Raw genomic sequence first — 22316 nt, forward strand, 5'->3', positions numbered from 1 at the left:
GAGTGAAAAGATATAGAAAGTGATTTTTATGCAAATTACTCTCCAAACGATGATTTAAAGTGTGAGATTTAGAAATGCTCTCTTAAATAGCTAAGATTTCATCACATTTTATTCGTCCACCTTTCCTATAACCACTTGGATAATGGAGAGTTTCTTTTGTCCCAATTTTTACTTGATATATGGCATATTTTGCTAGTATATTATATATATTTAAATTATTCACCTATGTCGTCGTCGAAATCAAATCAAAACAAACTTGCCTCTTCAATCCAAGTTATGAAAATAAAAATATAGGTAGGAGAGAATAAGACGATCGAACAAGACCTCAGCAGGTCCCGGTATATAGATAGGTAGGAGAGAATAGGATAGCAGGGGGCGCACTCACAAACCCTAGATCGGCTTCTCCTTGCTCCGTCCGGCTATGGCGGTGGAGGCGGCGGTGGCCTGGTACGAAGAGTTGCGAGCGCAGGAAGAGATGCAGGAGAAGATCAGCAACGAGATCACGCGCCTCAGCTTGAGTACGAGGGAAAAGGGATTCTCAAAAGGCTTGAGCAAGGCGGATCTCCGGAAGAAGCGGGCCGAGGTCGACAAAGAGCGCGAAGCCTTGTGCCAGAGGTACTGGAAGGTCATTTTTGAGACGGGGGGTTCCAAACCGGATTTCTCAGGCATGACCGAGGCCGAGCGAGCGGAGGCGGCGGATAAGCTGAGGACCAACGAGCTGCGGTATGCGCGCCGCCTTACGGAAGAGGGCGACCCAAGGGGTCGGACGACGGAAGCCTTTGCTCGCATCCTCGACTTCGATCCCAAGCAGGGGGGCCGCTACTACAATCGGTACACCCTCGTCAACCTCACTAGATTCGACCTCGATGAAGAATGTAAGCCGCCCACCCGCCTGACGCTTTCAATTGGATCGATCCTATTGTTTGTTTGATACCACTGGTTCGAGTCAATCCTCCAGTCCATCCTTGACAAATTAATTAATTGCTGCAATGCTGCTTTGTGTGTTTGGGGATTGGATTACTCGGAGCTAATACCCTGTGTTTTCCAACATGGATGCACCACATTTATAGTTCTATATACGTACCAATATTCAACTATTCAACTTGTAAGCATGATGCGACTGATGATCTAATACCCTTTGTTTTCCAACATGGATGCACCACGTACAGCACCCTTTGGTCCGATGAGATTTACTGATTACCCCCACAAAGTAATCGAGACCGAGAACTACAAACTGTCTGGGGCTGTAAACCTCTTGTCTGTCAAGGTAGCCTCTTCGGATATTGGCTTCCCGATCCATGTGTATGGCACTGTCATTGTCAGGGACAGCATCGATGAGAGGTGTGTTTATCACTTCCGCCGCGACCTTGACCATTGCCAACTCATCAATTCTGAGGTACCTACAACTTTGATCTCTTATCCTTTCTAGTTTGCATTACTTATGCGCGTGTTAGTAGCCTCATATTGCGCCCCTTTCTTCATTTCGTATTTTTATTATAATAATAGAGAAAATATAAAACTTTTATGCTGAACTGACCTGTAACTTATAACCGGTTTGTATTTTGCGTGCTGGACACTGTAACCATGACTATGTGTACTTAATTCTTTCTAAATCCAGATTTTCAGGGTGACACATATGTTTCCTATCACGCATTTATCTCTTAGTAGAGCTTTTTGTAGAAGCAATCGTGAAATGGTGAATCTGTATTTACATGGTAGTACTTGTTGCTTCCTATCGTGACCGACCATTAACAGTTTCATCAGCTAGCTATAGAAGTCGCTGAAAAGTCTTTTTGCAGCATTATGTATTTGTAGAAATAATTTATGTGCCACTAAAATCCAAATTTTCAGGGAGACGCATATATATGTCACACATTTGTCTCTTATAGTAGTAGTGCTTTACATGCATGGTAGTACTACTTGTTGCTTCCTATGAGACCAACAATTAACAGTTTCATCAGAAATCCTTTTGCAGCATTATGTATTTGTAGATAGAAATAATTAATGCGCCACTAATGTATCCTGTAAACCTTACCTTAGGCTGAATCATTGATCTTGACTGGGCCGAAACGTGGGCTCGCATTGTGTGGTTATATGTATGTGGAGATTGATCTAAAGATCAAGGATCATCTAGGACAGCCCAGAGAATTTAGTAAAGGACTCTTAAGCATCAGTGACCCAACAGATTGTGCATCGATGGTATCTATGGTCGAAACCAAATCCCTTGCTACCAGGCTCAGTACTATGGACGTGACTTATGCAGTTGTGAATCGTGCAATTGAGGGATTTATTGCAGTTGAAGTTCTGCAGGGAGGTTTTCATGGAAAAATCACCGCATACACCACCAGCGTCCAGGACATACTTGTGCTTTATGACAGCAAAGAGGCTGATGCTGCAACTATTGATGATTGTGGAGATATCCTGCAGCTTATGCGGCCTGTCATATCTGTCCACGTTGAGGAATTCCTGATAATTGTTTTCCACACCGGTGACGGTAAATCAGAGATCATACAGTTCACTCCAATGGTCAACGGCAGAGATGAAGGTCAAATTACTGTCTGTGCTACCAAGATGCGTGTGAAGCTTTCTTGGTCGATAATGGACCCTTGACTGTGCTGTTAAGCTTCGTCGGTAGGACCCTTAATGCTTCACTATTGTAGCTACGTCTGGTTCAGTGATGCTGCCGTCATCTTAGGTTATGCAAACTTAGTGGGACCTTATAAGTAATAGTGTGTGTGTAACTACTCTATTGTGCTTGGCTGTTATATTTGAACCAATTTCTACCGTGTTGGGTTTGTTGGCCACTATCTAAATCTAATATATGGGCTTGTTATGCTGAACCACTATCTAATATGTGGGGTTTGTTTGCTGAACGACTATCCTATGGTTATTTGGGTGAACTAAGCATTGTCTTTGTGTGGCTTCGGATTTGAATTTGTGCTCCGTTTACTGTTTTGGTCTGGTCGTGCCAGTTATGTTATTGGAAGATCTTTTAAAGGCTGAAGTCCAGGAGCAACAAAAGTTCTCATTCTTGTATATCACTACTGGAAACGGTAGGTATGCCGAGTGCCTGAGGATTTGCCGAGTGCATTCCATCGGGCACTCAGCAAACCTGCTGTGTGCCGAGTGCCGCCGTGGAAATATTCGGCAAACATATTGCACTTGAAAAAAACCCTCTTTGCTGAGTGCCTTAAAGTAAACACTCGGCAAATAATATCGAAACACTTAGCAAACATCAGGCACTTGGCAAAATACCAGCACGTGCGCCGGCCATGCAACGGCCGCCAGCTGGAGCGCCCTACCGTTAGCACTTTGCCGAGTGTCCGTTAGTGACATTCGGCAAAGACATTATTTGCCGAGTGTTTCGTTATGGCACTCGGCAAAAGTAATCATTTTGCCTAGTATTTTTTGTTGGCTCTTGGCAAAGCCTAAACTTTTATTTCCCTCTTCTGCCCTCAAAACTTTTTTCTAATCTCTACATACACTACGTGATACTCCATGTGAAAATTTGGTATATTTCTCGGTCTATTTGCTATATTTAATTAATTTATTTCATTTAAAGGAATTTTTTGGTATAACTCAAATTTGAACTGCAAGTGATTCAAATAATGGAATAAAATGAGTGGAAAAATGATATTCATGTTCTTGAGTCCAGTGTGAGGCCTTATCCGGGAAATGAAAGAAAATTTTAAACATCTTATTCAGGAAATACGACCACGAACGTGTGGCCGAATGGTTTTTAAATTCAAAAAAAAAACGACGTCTGAAAATCATGAGATTTATCAAGATCTCATGATATCATATGTGGAGGCTGTGGTACAAAATTAAGAAGGTTTTGCACAATCTGTCACGTACGATGTTTACAAACCGAAGTATCTCAGAAGAAGAATCGTAGCATTGAGAAGGATTCGGTAATATTTGGAGTCAAAATGATGGTCGAACTGGGGTTTGACTTCAAATTTTTTTTATAGAAAATAGAGAACATAGATTGTTTCATATGTAATTTTGGTAAATTTTTGGATCCGTTTGATAAATTTAATTTATTAAGTGCAATTATAGAATTTTAATTGATATAAATTGAATTTGAGATATAACTGCATGAAATAATAAGTTTTTTCTCTTCTGACGTTGAAATTTTTTCTATTGTCCACATACAACATGTGGTACTCCAGGTTAAGATTTGGTACATTTCTGGATCTGTTTGCTATATTTAATTAATTAATTGCATTTCAAGGATTTTTTTGGTATAAGTCAAATTTGAACTGCAAGTGATTCAAATAATGGAATAAAATGAGTTGAAAAATGATATTCATGTTATTGAGTCCGGTGTGAGGCCTTACCTAGGAAATAAAAAGAAATTTTGAACATCTTGTTCAGCAAACACGACCACGAACGTGTGGCCGAATGGTTTTTAAATTCGAAAAAAGCAAATGAAGTATGAAAATCATGAGATTTGTCAAGATCACATGATATCATACGTGGAGGCCGTGGTAAAAAAATTGAGAAGGTTTCGCACAATCTGTCACGTACGATATTCACAAACCGAAGTATCTCAGAAGAAGAATCGTAGCGTTGAGAAGGATTCGGTAAGATTTGGAATCAAAGTAACGGTCGAATTGGGGTTTGACTTCAAAAGTTTTTGTATAGGCAATAGAGAACATAGATTGATTCATGTGTAATTTTGGTAATTTTTTGGATCCGTTTGATAATTTTAATTTATTAAGTGCAATTATAGAATTTTAATTGATATACTTTGAATTTGAGATATAACTGCATGAAATAATGGAATAATATTCATAGAAAAATCAAATATATATTGTTGAGTGAATTTGACAAGGTATTTACAAAGTACATCGGAACAAATTTAAAAAAACATGTTACGGAAAAGAAAGAAACGAAGGGAAAAAAGTGGGTTTACCGAGTGCACCTGGTTTGACACTCGGCAAAGATGGGGTTTGCCGAGTGTCATATCTGGGACACTCGGCAAACTCCCCTCAACCGGCCCTACGCAAAATATTTTAGGGTTTAGGAAAAGGAGGATACAAAGGAAAATGAAGAAAAAAAACTAGGTTTGTCGAGTGCCCCTAATCTGGCACTCGGCAAAGATGGGGTTTGCCGAGTGTCAAATCTAGGACACTCAGCAAACCCCCCTCATATCCAGCACGGGCCGCACACACGCACACACGCACACGACACACACCCGTAGGTGCAGACATGCACAGACCAGTCGCCGCCCCCTGCCCTCGGCCTCCAACCGCCTGGCTCCCGCGCCCGGCCCCTGGCCCCCGGCATTCCTCGTTCCTCTTCCTCCCGACCCGTCCTTCGGTCGCTAAAGGAAGCCCAGCATTGGCGAGTTCCCTGCCTCCGCTTCTTCAGCGCCGCCGCCTAAATCACGAGCAGCGAGCAGGAGCTAGACTGCCGCCACCGCCTGTATGGCTTCTGGGATAGCCCGTGCGGGGAGCTTCCCCTGTGCATGCGGGACGGCTACCGACGACCTACTGTGCTCCAGCTCTATTTCGCGCAATGATTGATGGCCGCCTTCAACCTGTGCACGTCGATCTATTGGAGGAGCAATCATGCCGAGCCCGGTGGTGCCACGCCCCCTGCCTCCCCTTCTTCAGCGTCGGTAGCTGGTGGTGCTCTGGTTGAGCCATCTCTCCCATAGATTTTGCATCTATTTTAATGTATTATCTATGCTAATTGGTTTACTCTTTTTAATGGTAGGTGATTGAACAATGTTGGGCAATATAAAGAGGATAGCGTCGCTTTACTCAAAATCGACAGCGACGCGTAAAGGGTCCGATGCAGCTGAGGGATCCAAGAAGAGACCTCAGGGTAGACCCAGGGGTCGAGGGAAGGGTGGAGGCAAGACAAGGCCACCGTCACCTGTACCTTCATCACCGTATGAGTTACCTTCCGCTCACTCATCCTCTGAGGAGGAGGAGGTACAGGTGGAGGAGGAGGCACATGTGGAGGAGGAGGTAGGGTGGAGGAGGAGACAGGGGGTACCTCTTCCTCTACTTCGTCGCATGTGTGGTTGCGAGGTCCCTCGACCCTCCCGAGGCGACTGATACCTCTTGAGAGACGCCTGCTGATTCGATCCGGTGGAGACAAGTAAGTAACTTTAGATGTTATCACTAAATTTTCGTTTGATATGTTCAAAATTACAATAGAAACTAATAATTTATCTTAATCACTTGGTTAGGGGTTGGAGGAAGGTCGGTGGGGGTGATCACGCACGCCATGTGAACGGCATCCTTGGTCTTTTGATCAAGGAGAAGTTCCCTAGCCTGGTGTAATTCAGCGGAGCTATCGAGCCAGCTTACATGTGGGCCCACTATGCCGTAGTCCCCGATGCCCCTGATCGGGATGGCAGGGTATTCGTCGACAAGGCGCAGTGTGTCAAGGCCGAGCTTTGTTTAAGTCTTTCTCGCACTATATTGCTTAATACATCGCATTGATTGGACATTCTTGAAATAATGACTGGATACATCGCGTCTATATGTAGGATTTCTTTAGATGCGAGGAGGGATACGAGGCCAAGGCGGATGCTGTGGCTGACAAAGCCACCAAGAAACTCGTCAAGGACATGCACTACAAGGCGCACATCTAGGCCATGATCCAATACCACGTGGAAATTCTTAGAGAGAGGGTCACTAAAAGTGTGGCAAGAACCATGAGGCTTACCCCGGAATAATACCTGAAGGTAAATATAGAACATTAATATTTATTTTTTCTAAGATTAATTACGCTTAATTTCATCTACTTATATGTTATATACTTGATGATGTAGGTGCCTCCATAGTGGTGCGCCTACGATCTGCAGTGCTGGACCCGAATGGTGGACAGGTGGTGCGACCCTGTGTGGGAGGAGAATCACAACGCTTGCCGGGAGCGGCGTTTGCTGATGCCGGGTGCACCACACCATCAAGGCAACCTCAACCTCTCAGAATATGTGGCGAGATGGGTACACGAATTCATTTCTTTATTCTAACGCTCAACTCTGTATAATTTCTAATCATATTGCTTTTTTTACAGTCGGCAGCACATGGGGGTGAGCCTTGCTCCTAGTTTATGGCATATGCTTTGTCCCACAAGGGCAAGGCGACGGTCGACGTCGCCTACAACCCGGAGGACCCACCCTCGGCGTACAACAACGAGTCCATCCATAGCTGCCTCGATGGATACACATCGATGGCAAAGGCGGTCCATGGCCCAAAGTATGATCCAAGCGCCCATGACCTTGATGGAGAAGTGGTCATGACGGCAGGAGGAGGCAAAAAGCATGGCCGGTTCTAGATTGGCGACGGCACAATCGACATGACCAGTACTCTCACTCTCCTAGATTTGAGCACAGAGCATGAGTTCCAGCTCGGCGATACGCCCACGGCCAGACTCTAAACGGTTCCAGATGAACGCAGTCCAGGTTATTTTGATTTTATTCATCGTTCATTGATTTTTACATACTTTTGCATTGCATTGTAACATTGGGATGAAATATTGTAGGCTCAGCTGGAACAAGAAACGAGGAATCGGGAGGAGCTAGAGGCGAAGATGGAGGCAGAGCAGCAGAGGGCGGAGGCAGTGCGACAGAGGATGGAGGCAGAGTGGCTATAGATGTTTGAATATATGAGGGGTGTTTACACTGCAATCGGTCAACCTCCACCACCGATGCTAGTCCCTCCTCCTCAATCTGCTCCAAATACTATTTCAGGCACTGTGAGTCACTTTACAACCTTATAATCACCGTTTCTAGTTTATGCAGAATCAATCTTACAAAGATGCCCAGACACTAGAAACTTATTGACTAATGCTATATGTTTGTTACCAACTAGTACTTAAGCAATCATACTAGAGGACAATGCAACTGAGAAGACATTGCTGATAGTTGCAAGGGTTATACTAGTAGGTAGCAGAGAGACCATACATGTTGTTCAATCTTGTCTCACACATGCAATCTCTTCTCCTTTGTGCAGAATCAATCGGCGGCATCGAATGAGCCTCATGACCCAGCGTGGTCGCAGTGGAACTCGTGGCCTAAGTGACTACTTGTGATTTTATTTGCATTTGCATTTGTGGATTATCTGTGACTACTTGTGACTATTTGTGATTGTGAATGAACCTACTAGTTAGTGATTCTGAAGTTTATTTGCATGTATGTGTTCTCGATATATCTATATGAACTGCATGTGATGCCTATTGTGAACTATCTGTGATGGATGTAATGTTTATTTGAATGTGGTACGTGGTTATGACCGAACCAAATAAACTGATTATATGTGGCAGCTTTGCCGAGTGTTACACTCAACAAAAGGGCTATTTGCCGAGTGCCATGAAAAATACACTCGGCAAAGCGGACACGTGGCAAAAATCTGTGTATTCTAGGACTAAAATGGCTTCTTTGTCGAGTGTCAGCGTTGTGACACTCTGCAAAGATGCCAACATTTGTACGTTCTGGGACAGTCTTTGCTGAGTGCCCAGTATTTGACACTCGGCAAAGAAGGTAGGTTTGTCGACTGCCCGGAATTGGACACTCGGCAAACCCGGCAAAGGAGCTAGGTTTGCCGAGTGTCAGGTCAGGGACACTTGGCAAACACGTTGTGACCGTCTCAGCGCCGTCACGTTACTTTTTTCGCTGATCGTCGATTTCAGCTCTCGGCAAAGTATTTGCCGAGTGCCTGATAGAAAACACTCGGCAAAGAGACGTTTGCCGGCACTGTAGATGTTGTGTGCTGTTTGCCGAATGTTTTTTAGGCTTTGCCGAGTGCCTGTGGCACACGACAAAGCCACTGTTTTCGGTAGTGTATAAATAAAATAGATGACACTATTTTTATGCAACATGTTACTTTCCTTACTTTGAATGCTTGATTATGCAATGAGCGTTTTAAGTGGCATGTCTTTTGCATGCCCATACGCCCTCGGTTGCATTCTTTCGGCAGTCCATCGCCATCCTAAATTGAGGTGTTGCTTTCTTTCACAAGAACTTATCTGCATGCGAGATTTTTTTATCGTGGCTAAAAAAAAGTTTGGGAAGTATATTCGTTGGCTTCCTCCTACAGTTTTCAAAATCCTGGTCCTATAGAAGACAATTTGTTGGAATCACTATTTTAATATCATTTAACCACTTATATTTTCTCTCTACTATATATTTGCATTCTAAAGTCCTTCACCTTCATATTTACTACTTATTGTTTCTAACCTTCATATTTACTACTTATTCTTTCTAACATCCTTCGCCTTCATATTGGTCCTACTTATTCTCTCACGTCCTTCACCGATCGAGTTTTGCAAGTGTGGTGTTACACTTTTTTAAGGTCCCTACTTATTTTTCTCTCTCATGTCCTTGCACCTCAGATTGGTCGATGGCACGATCAGATTGAGTTTTGCAAGTGCGGTCCTACTCATTATTCTTTCTCATGTCCTTACACCTTCAGATTGGCCGATGGCACGATCAGGTCAAGTTTTGCAAGTGCTGAAAGATTAAGAGTTGAGATAGGGAGTTATTGGGGAGCAATTTTTTTCCAATCTTCCTACAAACAATCTTATTTTCCAAAGTGAGCTGAAATGGAAATTTTAGGATTATATTAACTCAGATTTATCTTATCTCTATATATGCCGTGCAAAATTTCTAGTGATTTCAGTGGTTTGTATCCATTGCGCTACCCGTCCAGCCGCCGACCGCCTCCATTCGCGCGCCGCCTCGCTCTCTCACGCCGTACCGGCTTCCTACTCCATTCCTCCTCTTTCCCCCTCTGGCGTCCCATCTCCTACAGGAACGATGCGCCGCCACTGTCGGTAGCCCTCCGGGCGACGCGCTCCCCAGTCCCCACTGATTTGCTACAAGGCAAGAAGGCACCTCCAAGCTATCTCTTCTACCGTCCGCCACTAAATCCTAAGCAAGTCCAACAGCCAGGTTAGTTAGAATCATTGTTTCTTGATCCCATACCTTGTCTCCGATGATCCATTGTTTCTTGATCCAATGGTCTCACTACACCACAACACGGCTTCATCGTCAGACATCTGACGCTAAAAATTATATTTGGCGATGGCTGATCTGACGCTAAAGATAACTCAAAGACCATTTGACACTAAATCCTCATTTAGCAATTTGTTGTCTATCGCTATAGATGTTCATGTTTAATGTTAGCCCGTCTGTCGCTAAAACCAGATATAGCGTTGATCTGTCTAACGCTAAAAAAAAATGGGCCCCATGCCCTGCTCACGCGCCCTGACTCCATAAGCAGTTCATGCGCAAATTTTTGCCTGGCCCACGGCAAACACACGCAGCCCCGGCCGCCTTATCCCATTGCTCGGTCATCGCTCCCCATCCACCCGCATCTATCTCTCCCTCATGACCTCCTCCTAGCAGACTAACGCCGGCGTCGGTGCCCCTACTCTTCCGTTCCCAACGCGAGCTCTCCCTCCCTCCCTTCTCCGGCGCTGAGGTCGCTCTACTCCCTAGATGGGCCATGGTGGCGCGGGTCAAGCATGGTGCATGACCTCATAGCCGCTAACCAGAACCCGAGCCACCGGCCGATGGGGTGGCCGCCCTTCTTCTCCCCTGGCCAGATTGACGACGGGGTGGCTGCCCTTCTTCTCCACCGACCGAATCTACTATGGGATGGCCACCCTTCTTCTCCTCTAGTCGGATCCACGGCGAGTCGGCTGCCCTTCTCCTCCGGCCAGATCCACGACAGCACACCACTGCTCCGTCCACCTTCTCTTCCCTTGCTGTTGTGCTTCGCCGGTGATGAGCGCACCCACCAGGTATGCACGCCCCTTCTCTTCCCTTGCTGTTGTGTGAAAGCCAGCACCCAAACCCTAACTTAAGATATTTTGCAAATCTGAGGAGGAGGAGGTCTGGGAGAAGAACCGGAAGTCACAGCTCACCCGATTGATTCCTTGCTGCAGCATCCCTCCCTCGAGCAGGATAGCAGGTACCAGATTGATTCCTCTACTCTGTATTTTTCTACTTGCTTCTGGTATCTTCTCTCGAGCAGGACAATAGCATGCCAATTTGTTTATATTTGTTTTGCTTAAGCGTATCTTGGAAATTATAATTTGATGTGACTAGCATATCATAATTTTGTAGGTTAAAATGTTTCTCTAGTTTTTTATGCCATGTGGTTTTCAAAAAAAAGAATTCAGGCCTTACTAGGGCATATTACACTGCATCTCATGCATGTGCTATGTGTATGAATGATACAGTGGGCGTGCTATGTGTTTCAATGTTGTGATATACATGCATGTGCTATGCTTCTCAGTTGAGGTGGCATGAGAAGATAGTGCACACATTCCAGTTTCCACATGTTTTGTGGATTTCTTCTCATCCATATTTTGTTTGATATTCAGTTCATTTGAATTATTCGTGTACCAGAGACTGTGTTATAGTTAAAAATTAAGACACTAGTACAGAAAGTGGTTGTACTCCCGATTGGGAAACCCCTTCAGTCCCGATTTTCCAACTGGGAGCACGAATCCGGGACTAAAGGGCCCCTCCGTTAGTCCCGGTTTCTCGCCCGGGACTAAAGGTTTTCTTTTTTTTTCTTTTTTTTCTATTTTCAATTGATGATTCGTTTTGGTTTTCGAATATGCATTCTACGCTGCTAATAATATACATATTCTACACGCTTATAATGTTCAAACATTTTGTACAAACTAAAGTATGAAACTAACATATATATTACATGTATATACATATATTGTATGTTATTTTATGTACATATAATATGTATATATATATATATTACAAATAAAGCTTGCATTGTATATTCTATCGTATCCTTGGGATAACAAATTCACTCCATCTGGTTTGGCTTCCATGTTTCGTTGACGTCATTATAGAACTCGTCGGCGGGGTTTAGGACCTGGTCATTAAGAAATCCTGCTATGGTCTCTTGAATTACTTTCAGTTGGTCACGTCATATGACTTTTTCCTTCAACCATAGAGTCTTCAATAAAAGTTAAAGGAAAAGTATTAATATATATATATATAAGTGTGTTGGTCACGTGATTACTTATATATATGAGCAATAAAAGAAATTATGAATATATTTATATAACGTACTTTAAGGATCTCTTCAGGAGTTCTTTTTAAGTATGCCATGATGAACTCGCAAACATAGTATCCACAGTAGTTGTTCCCCTGTTCTTGCCTCAGAACCCACTTTTACGAGAAAAAAGATTCGGTGAATTGAAAGCATGCATTGTGTTAATTGAATTATATATATATAAATGTAGCTAGTACTTACTTTGTGTGCGATTACATCCAGTGGCGCTTTGCAATGTTTCATGTGGTGTTCCTCAATGAAACTTTTCCAAACACTGCGCCCAATAAAATAAAAATTAATTTGGCCTTTAATAATTATTGCAGTTAAGAGAGGTATATATAGTTGATAGAGAGACCAAATTACCCTTGGATAATATCTATCATGTATTGGTACTCTGTTTGCGCTTTTCTTAACGAGTCTAAGATGCTCAACAGACTATTGGCCATATCGATGACCATCAATATCCAGTGATTGCTGCATATGTTTTTATACACAAATATGATAACTAGAGTCAACATATATATATGGGAGATAGCTTAGCTAGTAAGCAAATAATTGAACAAATGTCCATATGATCGACATTAATTATTTAACACTCACTTGAAGTTGTAGGGGAAGAGTATGTCCTTGTTTTGTTGGTTCACTGAGAACCTCATGAGATTTTTCTCGAGTTCAGCTTTCCATTGAGGTGAGGGATTAGGGTGTTTGAATATGACATTTGGATCAACGAAACCAACATCATTATCCTTTCTCTTTCTGAGTTCTGTCATCTCATATCTGCATATATAAAAATATAGTGTGAGGATATATAATTTATATATATACATGTAGCTTTATATATATACACTTTAATAGTAGAAAATAATCACACTTACAGACAATAGCAGCTAATGAGACTTTTGTCGAGAGAGTCCAGGTGGCATAGTTGATGTAATTCTAAAAACTCGACATATATAATGTCATCGCCACGGAAGTAATGTTGGTTTCTAACTCTGACAGAAACAAATGTCTCTCCCCGTTCACAAGCCACCATGTACCACTTGTTTAGCAGGTACATTTGCGTACCCAGTTCACCTAAGGCCTTAGGGTTGTATAGACTCTTTCCATGTTCAAATTTCTTCCAAGGATCCACTTTTGGAGCAGATGGTCCTTCAGCGAGCACTTGGGCAAAGTCCAAACTAGTATCCTCGTAAAACCAAACCAGTTCCTCATAATCGACGTCTAGTAAATCTAAGTTTGAACCATATTCATTACGAATGACAAGAGGGGGGGACTGATTATTGCGATTGTTGACCGAGTTGTGCAACACATTTCCTTGCTCTAGTCTTTTTCTGCGCCGCCATAGATGACTTGGTGAGAGATCTTTCGTAGTCCAATTTTGGCAGGGTCTTTTGAGATTCCCGCTTTTTCTGGTCCACCTTCTTTCTTAAAAGATCTGGAGGTAGGTAGAAGTACGGTTTCTCTGGGTTCTCCCTCGCTTCTCGTTGCTTTCTTACTTTTTCGAAGAAACTTTTCACATCTTTTTGTACTGCAGGATTTAATTCCTTTTCACTTTTCTCATAAGACAGTTTTTGGGGAATAACTGGATTAGAGAAGGCTTTCTTCTTTGCCGGCTGGTGGGCCAATGGCTTCGTTTGTGGGGCAGACCTCTTAGGAGCTGGCTGCTTCTTGGTCATAAAGGGAGGCGGGGCAGTCATTGGAGACCTCCTTGGAGGAGTTGGAGACCTCCTTGGAGGTGGCGGTGGTGGAGACCTCCTTGGAGGGGTTGGAGACCTCCTTGGAGGCGTTGGAGACCTCCTTGGAGGTGGCGGCGGTGGCGGCGTTGCATAATCATTGCCCGGAGCACTATGATGATATAGAGATTGAATAATTGGACTTAGGTTGGTGGAGGCCCTGCTGTGTGAGTACAAAATGAATAATTAGGTATAAGAAATTGTTATTATTAATCATGCAAGTCAATAGAAAATTAGTGAAAAAATTATTTCATTCACTTTTGTCCGCACCTATTGTCTAGCAGTTGAGGAAGCGGCGGTGGACTAGAGACCCCGGGAATAATGATGTAGCGCTTGCACCATAGTATGAATGTCTTCTCTGCTTCTCCTAGAGTCTTCTCCCCATCACCTCCTGGAATGTCAAGAGCCAGATCACTAAAACCTTTGTTAACTCTATCCTCTGAGACGCTAACATATCCAGGTGGTATTATTGCCCCATGGATTCTTGGTGTCTTGGTAGGATCTGGAGGAGAAAAAAAACCGAGAGCCACCATGATTGTGGCATTCTCTTTTGGAATATGTAGCTCACATGATGTAAACAGTGCAGTGATGTCATCCATAGGGAAACATAGCATTGCATCATCTTGATTTGGCAACTCCGCGGAAGCGCAACTGCTTTTCAACTGATCAGGGGGGCTAATATTAATGTTGATTCCTGGATCTGATGTCTGCTTTTGGGCACTCATTGCTATTTGCACTTGCTTTATGATTTCGTCCTGCATTCTAGCTTGCATGTCTTTTTCGCGCTCCTATGCTTGAAGCAACGCCTCCCGTGACTCACGAACATATTCCTCCAACCTGCTGATCTACGCTGCTTCATCATCCTTCCTTCACTGCTGGCTTCTGTAGGTATCTCTGTCGTTAGGGAAACCATGCTCCCAAGAAATGTTCCGCCCTAAACCTCTCGTTTGGCCACTGTGTTCAGCAATCCCGATGGCATACGTTAGTTCATCCTTCTCTCTATTAGGCCTGAACGCACCAATAGCTTTAGCTTGTAGAGCATAAGAAAATCTTTGTGTTGCTCTTTCAAGTTTTGGGCCATGAACCAGCTTCCCGGTCTCTAGGTCCAGTCTTCCCCCATGAGCGAAAACCAATTCTTTACGCGTTTGGGCCAATTGAGTGATTCTGGTGTGATACCCTTGGCAAGAATGTCCGCTTCCATTTTTTCCCACTTGGGAATGGCAGTCGCATAGCCACCAGATCCCATGCCATGGTGGTATACCTTCTATTGGGCATTCTCTTGGTTCCTTCTCACCCATTCCTCACCCTCTTTCGATGTCTTGTACTGTACAAAATCATTCTAGTAGGGCCTCAACTTCGCGAATGGGCCCCTAGTATTGAAATTGGGCGTTAGGTTCTTCTTGATGTATTTTGTGTATAGGGATTTCTTCCAAGTCTGGAATTGTGTGGCCATCTTCTTCATAGCCCACTTTCGAACTAGCTCCTTCAATTCATCATCGTTGATATCATCATAATCATCCGCTTGCAACGTGAAATGTTGAAGGATATTATCCCAAATTAAATTCTTATCAAGATCAGAGACAAAACTAACATGAGGCTCGTTGATCTTTTGCTTCCATTCACGGGCACTGATCGGAAGTCTGTCCCTTACAAGGTACCCACAGTGTTGCATGAATTTCCTTGCATGTGGACCAAGTGGTTCACCTGTCTCGACATTGAATTTTGATATTATGTAGCGCCCCTCCAATGGCTTTTTTGGGCCTCGAATATTTTTGCTTTTCGCCGTTGTGGTCATCGATCCAGAGGGCTACATATAAAAAAGAATAAATAAATATCATGTGTACACGTAATAGATGATAGATATTCAAATATATATATATAATATTCAAATATATATATATAAATATATATACCTCGCCAGTATTTTCTTGCATAATATTTTCTTGGTTATCTTCAAGAGCCAGGTTTTGACTCCCGTCATCTACATCCTGCTGGTCACCATCGGCAAATTGAGTGCCGGTGTTGATAATATTCATCATTTCTTCATCCATGTTGTCTCTCGGGGCAGCCATCTAGCTTTTACTCCACTAGATATATCTAGAAAAATAAAAACTATATCTATAAAATGGACTCCTGCAGGACGTGCCACCTCGAGGATAGTAACATTTGTAGATGACATTTGTAGGTCCGAAGTTATCAAATATCCATCAAATTCTAGCTAAAACATGTTTAAATAAAAAACCATCCATACTAGTTGACCTTGCTTACATGATCATCTCGACGAGCATTTCTCCACCGGACGGCATCGTACTTGGCCAAGGAAGAGCTCTGATTCTACGAGGAAGGGAACACGGTCTTCCACGACCGTTGCCGCTCTCCCTCATAGAATCAAAGCTCCTCCTTGACGTCCGTTACCGCTCGGCAGAGAACATGCTAGCCGAGATGAACACGGTCCACAAGTTCAACTAGTATGGATTTTCTACAATTTTCTAACAATTTTCTAAGTTTTTCATTTCATGGAAAAATTAATTATAAAAAATAAAAGGCATGATTTCTAAGTATTTCATTTCATGGAAAAAATAATTCTAAGTGACCTGCTCGACAAAATTAAGAAAAAACACATGCTCTCATGACCTCACACATCTTCTAAGATCACGTAAGCTTCCGTACTAGTTGACCTTGCTTACGTGATCATCTTGGCAGGCATTTCTCCACCAGACGGCAACGTACTTGGCTACGAAAGAGCTCTGATTCTACGAGGAAGGGAACACGGTCTTCCACGACCGTTGCCGCTCTCCCTCGTAGAATCCAAGCTCCTCCTTGACGTCCGTTACCGCTCGGCAGAGAACATGCTAGCCGAGATGAACACGATCCGCAAGTTCAACTAGTACGGATTTTCTACAATTTTCTAACTATTTTCTAAGTTTTTCATTTCATGGAAAAATTAATTCTAAAAAATAAAAGGCATGATTTCTAGGTGACCTGCTCGACATCGGCGAGCTCGCGGGTGGCGGCGTCCACGCCAAGGAGGCGGAGGCATGCCCGCCCGAGTACGAGAACTACTTGCCCTGCTACTATAACATCACAGACGCCATTGAATGTCTTGGATCTAGGGGCCGGTGTCGTCATAAGCTACCGCGCAAAAAGGAGGAAACAACAAGACACTGGGCCGTGCCCGTGCTCCACTGAGCTCGATGGCTCACCGCAAAATCGCATTACAAGGTTGCCAGCACGAGGGCTCGGCACACGCATCCATCCGATTACAAAAGGTTGGAGCAATTAATCCATCATAAACGGATTATGGTGGCGGTGGTGGCTCACATCCAAGGTGTCAAACACGAGGTCCAGCTCCTACAGCCACTGGAGTAGCTCCAGCAACTCGATCAGACTCCGACTGCAACAACGTGAGAGCAGAGAAGATTCAGTGTGAGTTACCAATGGAACCGGCGGCGATAAAAACGGCGGCAGCAGAACGTTGCAGAGGTAAGGAGGAGGAGGGACCTTTTCTTGGTCGTTGAGGAGTACAGCCTTGATGCGCTCTGTCTCAGCGATGACAAGATCATCGCAGCGCGGCGCGCCGTCGTCGGTGATGGCCTCGGCGCGGTCTGAGCTACAGAGGGAGCTGCACCGGCATGGGCGTAGATGATGGCGGCGTCCTCCTCGAGCATGAAGGGCCGGTGCTTCGGTGAGGATGAGCGAGGTGGGCTGAGGACGAGGACGACACGAGGCGTGCGCTGGCCGGCCAGAGAAGAAGCGCGCGTGCGCGTGGGGCCGGTGACAGCATGCGCGCGTGACGAGGCGAGGCTAGGGTGGTCACCTGGGGGCGGCGGCGCTACTGGATCGGATCGATCTGGTGGAGAAGATGAGGCGACGGAGAAGAAGGCTTGGCGGCTACTGGATTCGGTTGGAGAAGAAGGCGGCGGAGACAGAGAGGCAGAGAACTAAGGGAGAAGGGTGTGGTTTATAAAGGGGGACCTGTAGTCCCAGGTGATGGTTAGAATCGGGACTAAAGGTCTGACCTTTAGTCCCGGGTGTAGCCACGGCCCGGGAGTAAAGGTGATTTTGGCGGGCCACGAAAACGCAGCCCATCTTTACTCCTGGGTGGTTGATCCACTCGGGAGTAAAGGTGGGCTGCAGTTTGGCTTCCCGCCAGTTTCTAGAAGTTTTTCCTTTTTTATATATTTCTTTTATATAAATATGCAGAAAGTTGTTAATTGCCTAGTAAATAAAATATTAGCAAAAAAATTACAAAAAGAATTCTAGGACCTGGTTTTGCATTATTGTACATAAGAAAAATCTGTAACCTAAACTCTTTTGTTTTACCGTATAAATATTTAACATAGTGTAAATAATAATCATAATTTTCACCGTGCAAAAATGTACTACTTAATTAAAATCATTAAAACTATTGCTTTTTGACAGGAAATTAGTTTTCACATCTTATTGACGTTGATCATTTGTTTTTTCATCACACATTCTCCACAGGAAATCCACCGTCAAGCAGAAAATTTATTTAAATAGTAGAAAATATGAATACACGATAGAAATATGAATACACTATATATATCAAGCGGGCACAGTAGTGAACTTCTTCTTAACATATATCCTTTGGTTATGATCGCGTCGTAACCATAGAGTGTCCTCATCATTTAGCTGGATGCTTGGGTCTTTGTTCACTGTGAAGGGTGGAATTCGGTCATCCTTTTCATAATCTTCTGATATGTCTGACTTGTCTTCAATTCCGATGATGTTTCTTTTCCCTGAAAGAACTATGTGGCGCTTTGGCTCATTGATTGGGTCGTTGTTGTTTTTCTCTCTCTTCGGTTTTGTAGACATGTTCTTGACATAGAACACCTGATTCACATCCTTGGCTAGGACGAACAGTTTGTCTTTGTATCCAATATTGTTGAGGTCCACGGTTCTCATTCCATACTGGTTGTCGACTGCTACCCCGCCTCCAGTCGCCTTTACCCATTAGCACTTGAACAAAGGTACCTTAAAAGTAGGTGCATAGTTTAGTTCCCATATCTCCTCTATGCGGCCATAATATGTTTGCTTATTTCCATTAGGGTCGGTGGCATCTATGCGGACACCACTGTTTTAGTTTGTGCTCCTTTTATCTTGGGCTACTATGTAAAATGAATTTCCCATTTATCTCATACCCTTTGTATGTGAGGATATGCCACGATGGCTGCCTAGCCAACAAATATAGTTGCTCATCAATACTCTCATCACCCTAACATTCTTTTCGCAACCAGTCGCTAAAAGTTTCCATGTGTTGACGCGTAATCCAAGCTTCAGACTTCCCTAGAAACTCAGATCGGAGCAACTCTTTATGTGTCTTGATATACGGATCCACCAAGGAGTTTTACAGAACTGTGTAGTGTGCTTTATTAAAATAATTGTCCTACGTACCAATATATGTTTTCTTCCCTAGTGTCCCCTTTTCACTTAGTCTCCTCTCGTGTCGCGATTCAGGAACACCAATCGGGTCAAGGTCGGGAATAAAGTCAACACAAAACTCAATGACCTCCTCTGTTCCATAGCCCTTGGCGATGCTTCCTTCTGTCCGAGCACGGTTGTGAACATATTTCTTTAGGACTCCCGTGAACCTCTCAAAGGGGAACATGTTGTGCAGGAACACAGGACCAAGAATGCTAATCTCCTTGACCAGGTGAACTAGGAGGTGTGTCATGATATTAAAGAAGGAAGGAGGGAACACCAACTCAAAGCTGACAAGACATTGAACCACATCATTCTGTAGTTTAGCTAGATCCATCAGATCGATTGCCTTCTGAGAAATTTCATTGAGGAATGCACATAGCTTCACGGTGGCTAGACATACATTTGGAGGTAGAATTCCTCTTAATGCAACTGGAAGCAATTGCGTTATGAGCACATGGCAGTCATGGGACTTTAAGTTTAGGAATTTCTTCTCTGACACATTTATTATACCCTTTATATTCGAGGAGAATCTAGATGGTACCTTAATGCTTGCTAGGCATTCAAACATGCTTTCCTTCTCTTCTTTGCTAAGAGTGTAGCTGGTAGGACTTAAGTAATGGCATCAATCATCTGTCTTCTCTAGATGTAGGTTGTCTCGTTCTTTCAAACACCGCAGGTCCTATCGTGCTTCAAATGTGTCCTTAGGCTTCCCATACACACCCATGAAGCCTAGCAGGTTCACACAAAGATTCTTTGTCCGGTGCATCACGTCGATCACGCTACGGACCTCTAGGACTTGCCAATAGGGTAGCTCCCAAAATATGGACTTCTTCTTCCACATGGGTGCATGACCGTCGGCGTCGTTTAGAACAGGTTCGCTGCCATGTGCCTTTCCAAATACGACTTTCACATCCTTGACCATATTGAGTACATCCTCACCAGTTCGGTTGCCCGGCTTGGTCTGGTGGTCTGCCTTACCTTTAAAATGGTTGCCTTTCTTTCTTAGGGGGTGATTTGTAGGAAGAAATCGACGATGGCCAAGGTACACAACCTTTCGACATTTTTTCAAGAATATACCTTTAATGTCATCGAAATAGTGCATGCATGCATTATATTCCTTGTTTGATTGTCCTGAAAGATTACTTAGAGCTCCTTGTTTGATTGTTACGAACAACAATGCTCGCAGGTCAAAGTGCTCCTGTTTGTGCTCATCCCACACACGTACACCTGGTCTGTTCCACAAAAGTAGAAGTTCTTCAACTAGTGGCCTCAGGTACACATCGATGTCGTTGCCAGGTTGCCTTGGGCCTTGGATGAGCACTGGCATCATAATAAACTTACGCTTCATGCATAACCAGGGAGGAAGGTTGTAGATACATAGAGTAACAGGCCAAGTGCTATGACTACTGATCTGCTCCCCAAAAGGATTCATACCATCCGTACTTAAAGCAAACCTTAAGTTTCTTGCGTCATTTGCAAACTCTGGGAATTCTCTATCGATTGCTCTTCACTGGGACCCATCAACAGGGTGTCTCAACATATTGTCTACCTTACGGTCTTCTTTGTGCCATCGCAACAACTTTGCATGGTCTTTGTTTCTGAACAGACGTTTCAAGCGTGGTATTATAGGAGCATACCACATAATCTTGGTAGGGATTTTCTTCATGAGACGTTCGCCCTCAACATCACCAGGGTCATCTCGCCTGATCTTATACCGCGATGCATGACATACCGGACATGCATCTAACTTCTCGTACTCCTCGCCACGAAAGAGGATGCAGTTATTAGGACATGCATGTATCTTCTGGATTTCTAATCCCAAAGGGCAGACTACCTGTTTTGCTTCGTACATAGTGACGGGCAATTCGTTATCCTTCGGAAGCATCTTTTTTTGGATTTTCAGTAACTCCCCAAATCCCTTGTCAGATACACCATTCTTTGCCTTCCATTGCAGCAATTTCAGTGTGGTACCCAACTTTTTCTGCCCCGCATCACAAGTTGGGTATAGCAATTTCTTGTGATCCTCTAGCATGCGCTCGAACTTGATCTTCTCCTTTTCACTTTCGCATTCTCTTTGTGCGTCACGAATGGCCTGACCAAGATCATCAGCGGGCTCATCTTCTGCTACTACCTCTTCTTCAGCTTCCCCCATTGCAGTATCATTGAAGGCACCATATTCAGCAATAATGTCATCATCGTCCCATTGTTCTTCTTCACCTTCTTCCATTACAACCCTGGTTTCTCCGTGCTTTGTCCAATAAATATAGTTTGGCATGAAACCAGACTTCAATAAGTGTGAATGAAGACTCCTTGAGCTAGCATATTCCATCAAATTCTTACATATGGCACATGGGCAGTACATGAAACCATCACGTTTGTTTGCCTCGGCCACACGTAAGAAAGAATGCACGCCCTCAATGAACTATTGGGAGCGGTGATCAGCATTGTACATCCAATGCCGACTCATCTGCATTACATGACATACATACCATATTAAAACCTAGAACATAATTAGTTAATTATACGACATGCATGCCACCACATAAGGTATTAATTTATGAAAGTCTCGCTATAATGTAGACAATCCCAACTACCACTAAAAAAACTAAAGCTAAAATGCACTTCAGCAGCATAAGGATTTCGTGACCAATCCCAACTAAAACAGACAGATCATGCGTTTGTTCAACATTTATGGGCTTCTTCTGCAGGATCACTGTCTCATCAGCCGCCGTAGCCGCCTATGCAAGAGAGTTTTGCACGTGTTCAACATACTCTTCCTCCCAGTACCAGCCTGAACATCCAGTGCAATCCCACTAAAATTAAAACAAAAAATTAGAACTTTAATCACAATCATCATGAAAATAAGTATAAATTAACCATAATCATCAAATGCGACAAAATAACTCATATTGCGATCTGGACACTTGTAGAAGATACGGCCCTTGTTGGGACACTCCTTCCTCACCTGGTACTCCATCACAATCTTCTCCTCACACTTGCCGCATGCAATGAGAGGGAGGTCCGACCTCAGTCGCTTTGGAACCCGATGAGAGGCCGAGGACCCGGAAGCAGTTGACATCTACTCTCT

At 43.7% G+C, this 22316-nt stretch overlaps 1 protein-coding gene across 1 annotated transcript; it reads left to right on the plus strand.

Annotated features, from left to right (window-relative positions):
• The first annotated feature begins 388 nt into the window (after window positions 1–388).
• Window positions 389–2827, plus strand: LOC136514346 (uncharacterized). The gene is made up of 3 exons (XM_066508324.1): window positions 389–875; window positions 1170–1396; window positions 2041–2827. Exons 1-3 carry the CDS (start codon window positions 422–424, stop codon window positions 2608–2610), a joined length of 1251 nt encoding a protein of 416 aa, XP_066364421.1. The 5' UTR covers window positions 389–421; the 3' UTR covers window positions 2611–2827.
• Window positions 2828–22316: the final 19489 nt, after the last annotated feature.

Source organism: Miscanthus floridulus, chromosome 16, assembly GCF_019320115.1.
Source record: "Miscanthus floridulus cultivar M001 chromosome 16, ASM1932011v1, whole genome shotgun sequence".
NCBI lineage: Eukaryota > Viridiplantae > Streptophyta > Magnoliopsida > Poales > Poaceae > Miscanthus > Miscanthus floridulus.

Coding starts and splice junctions, on each gene's coding strand:
- LOC136514346 (XM_066508324.1), top strand. CDS start 422: ATGGCGGTGGAGGCGGCGGTGGCCTGGTACGAAGAGTTGCGAGCGCAG. Junction 876..1,169: donor ATTCGACCTCGATGAAGAAT/GTAAGCCGCCCA, acceptor CACCACGTACAG/CACCCTTTGGTCCGATGAGA. Junction 1,397..2,040: donor GCCAACTCATCAATTCTGAG/GTACCTACAACT, acceptor ACCTTACCTTAG/GCTGAATCATTGATCTTGAC.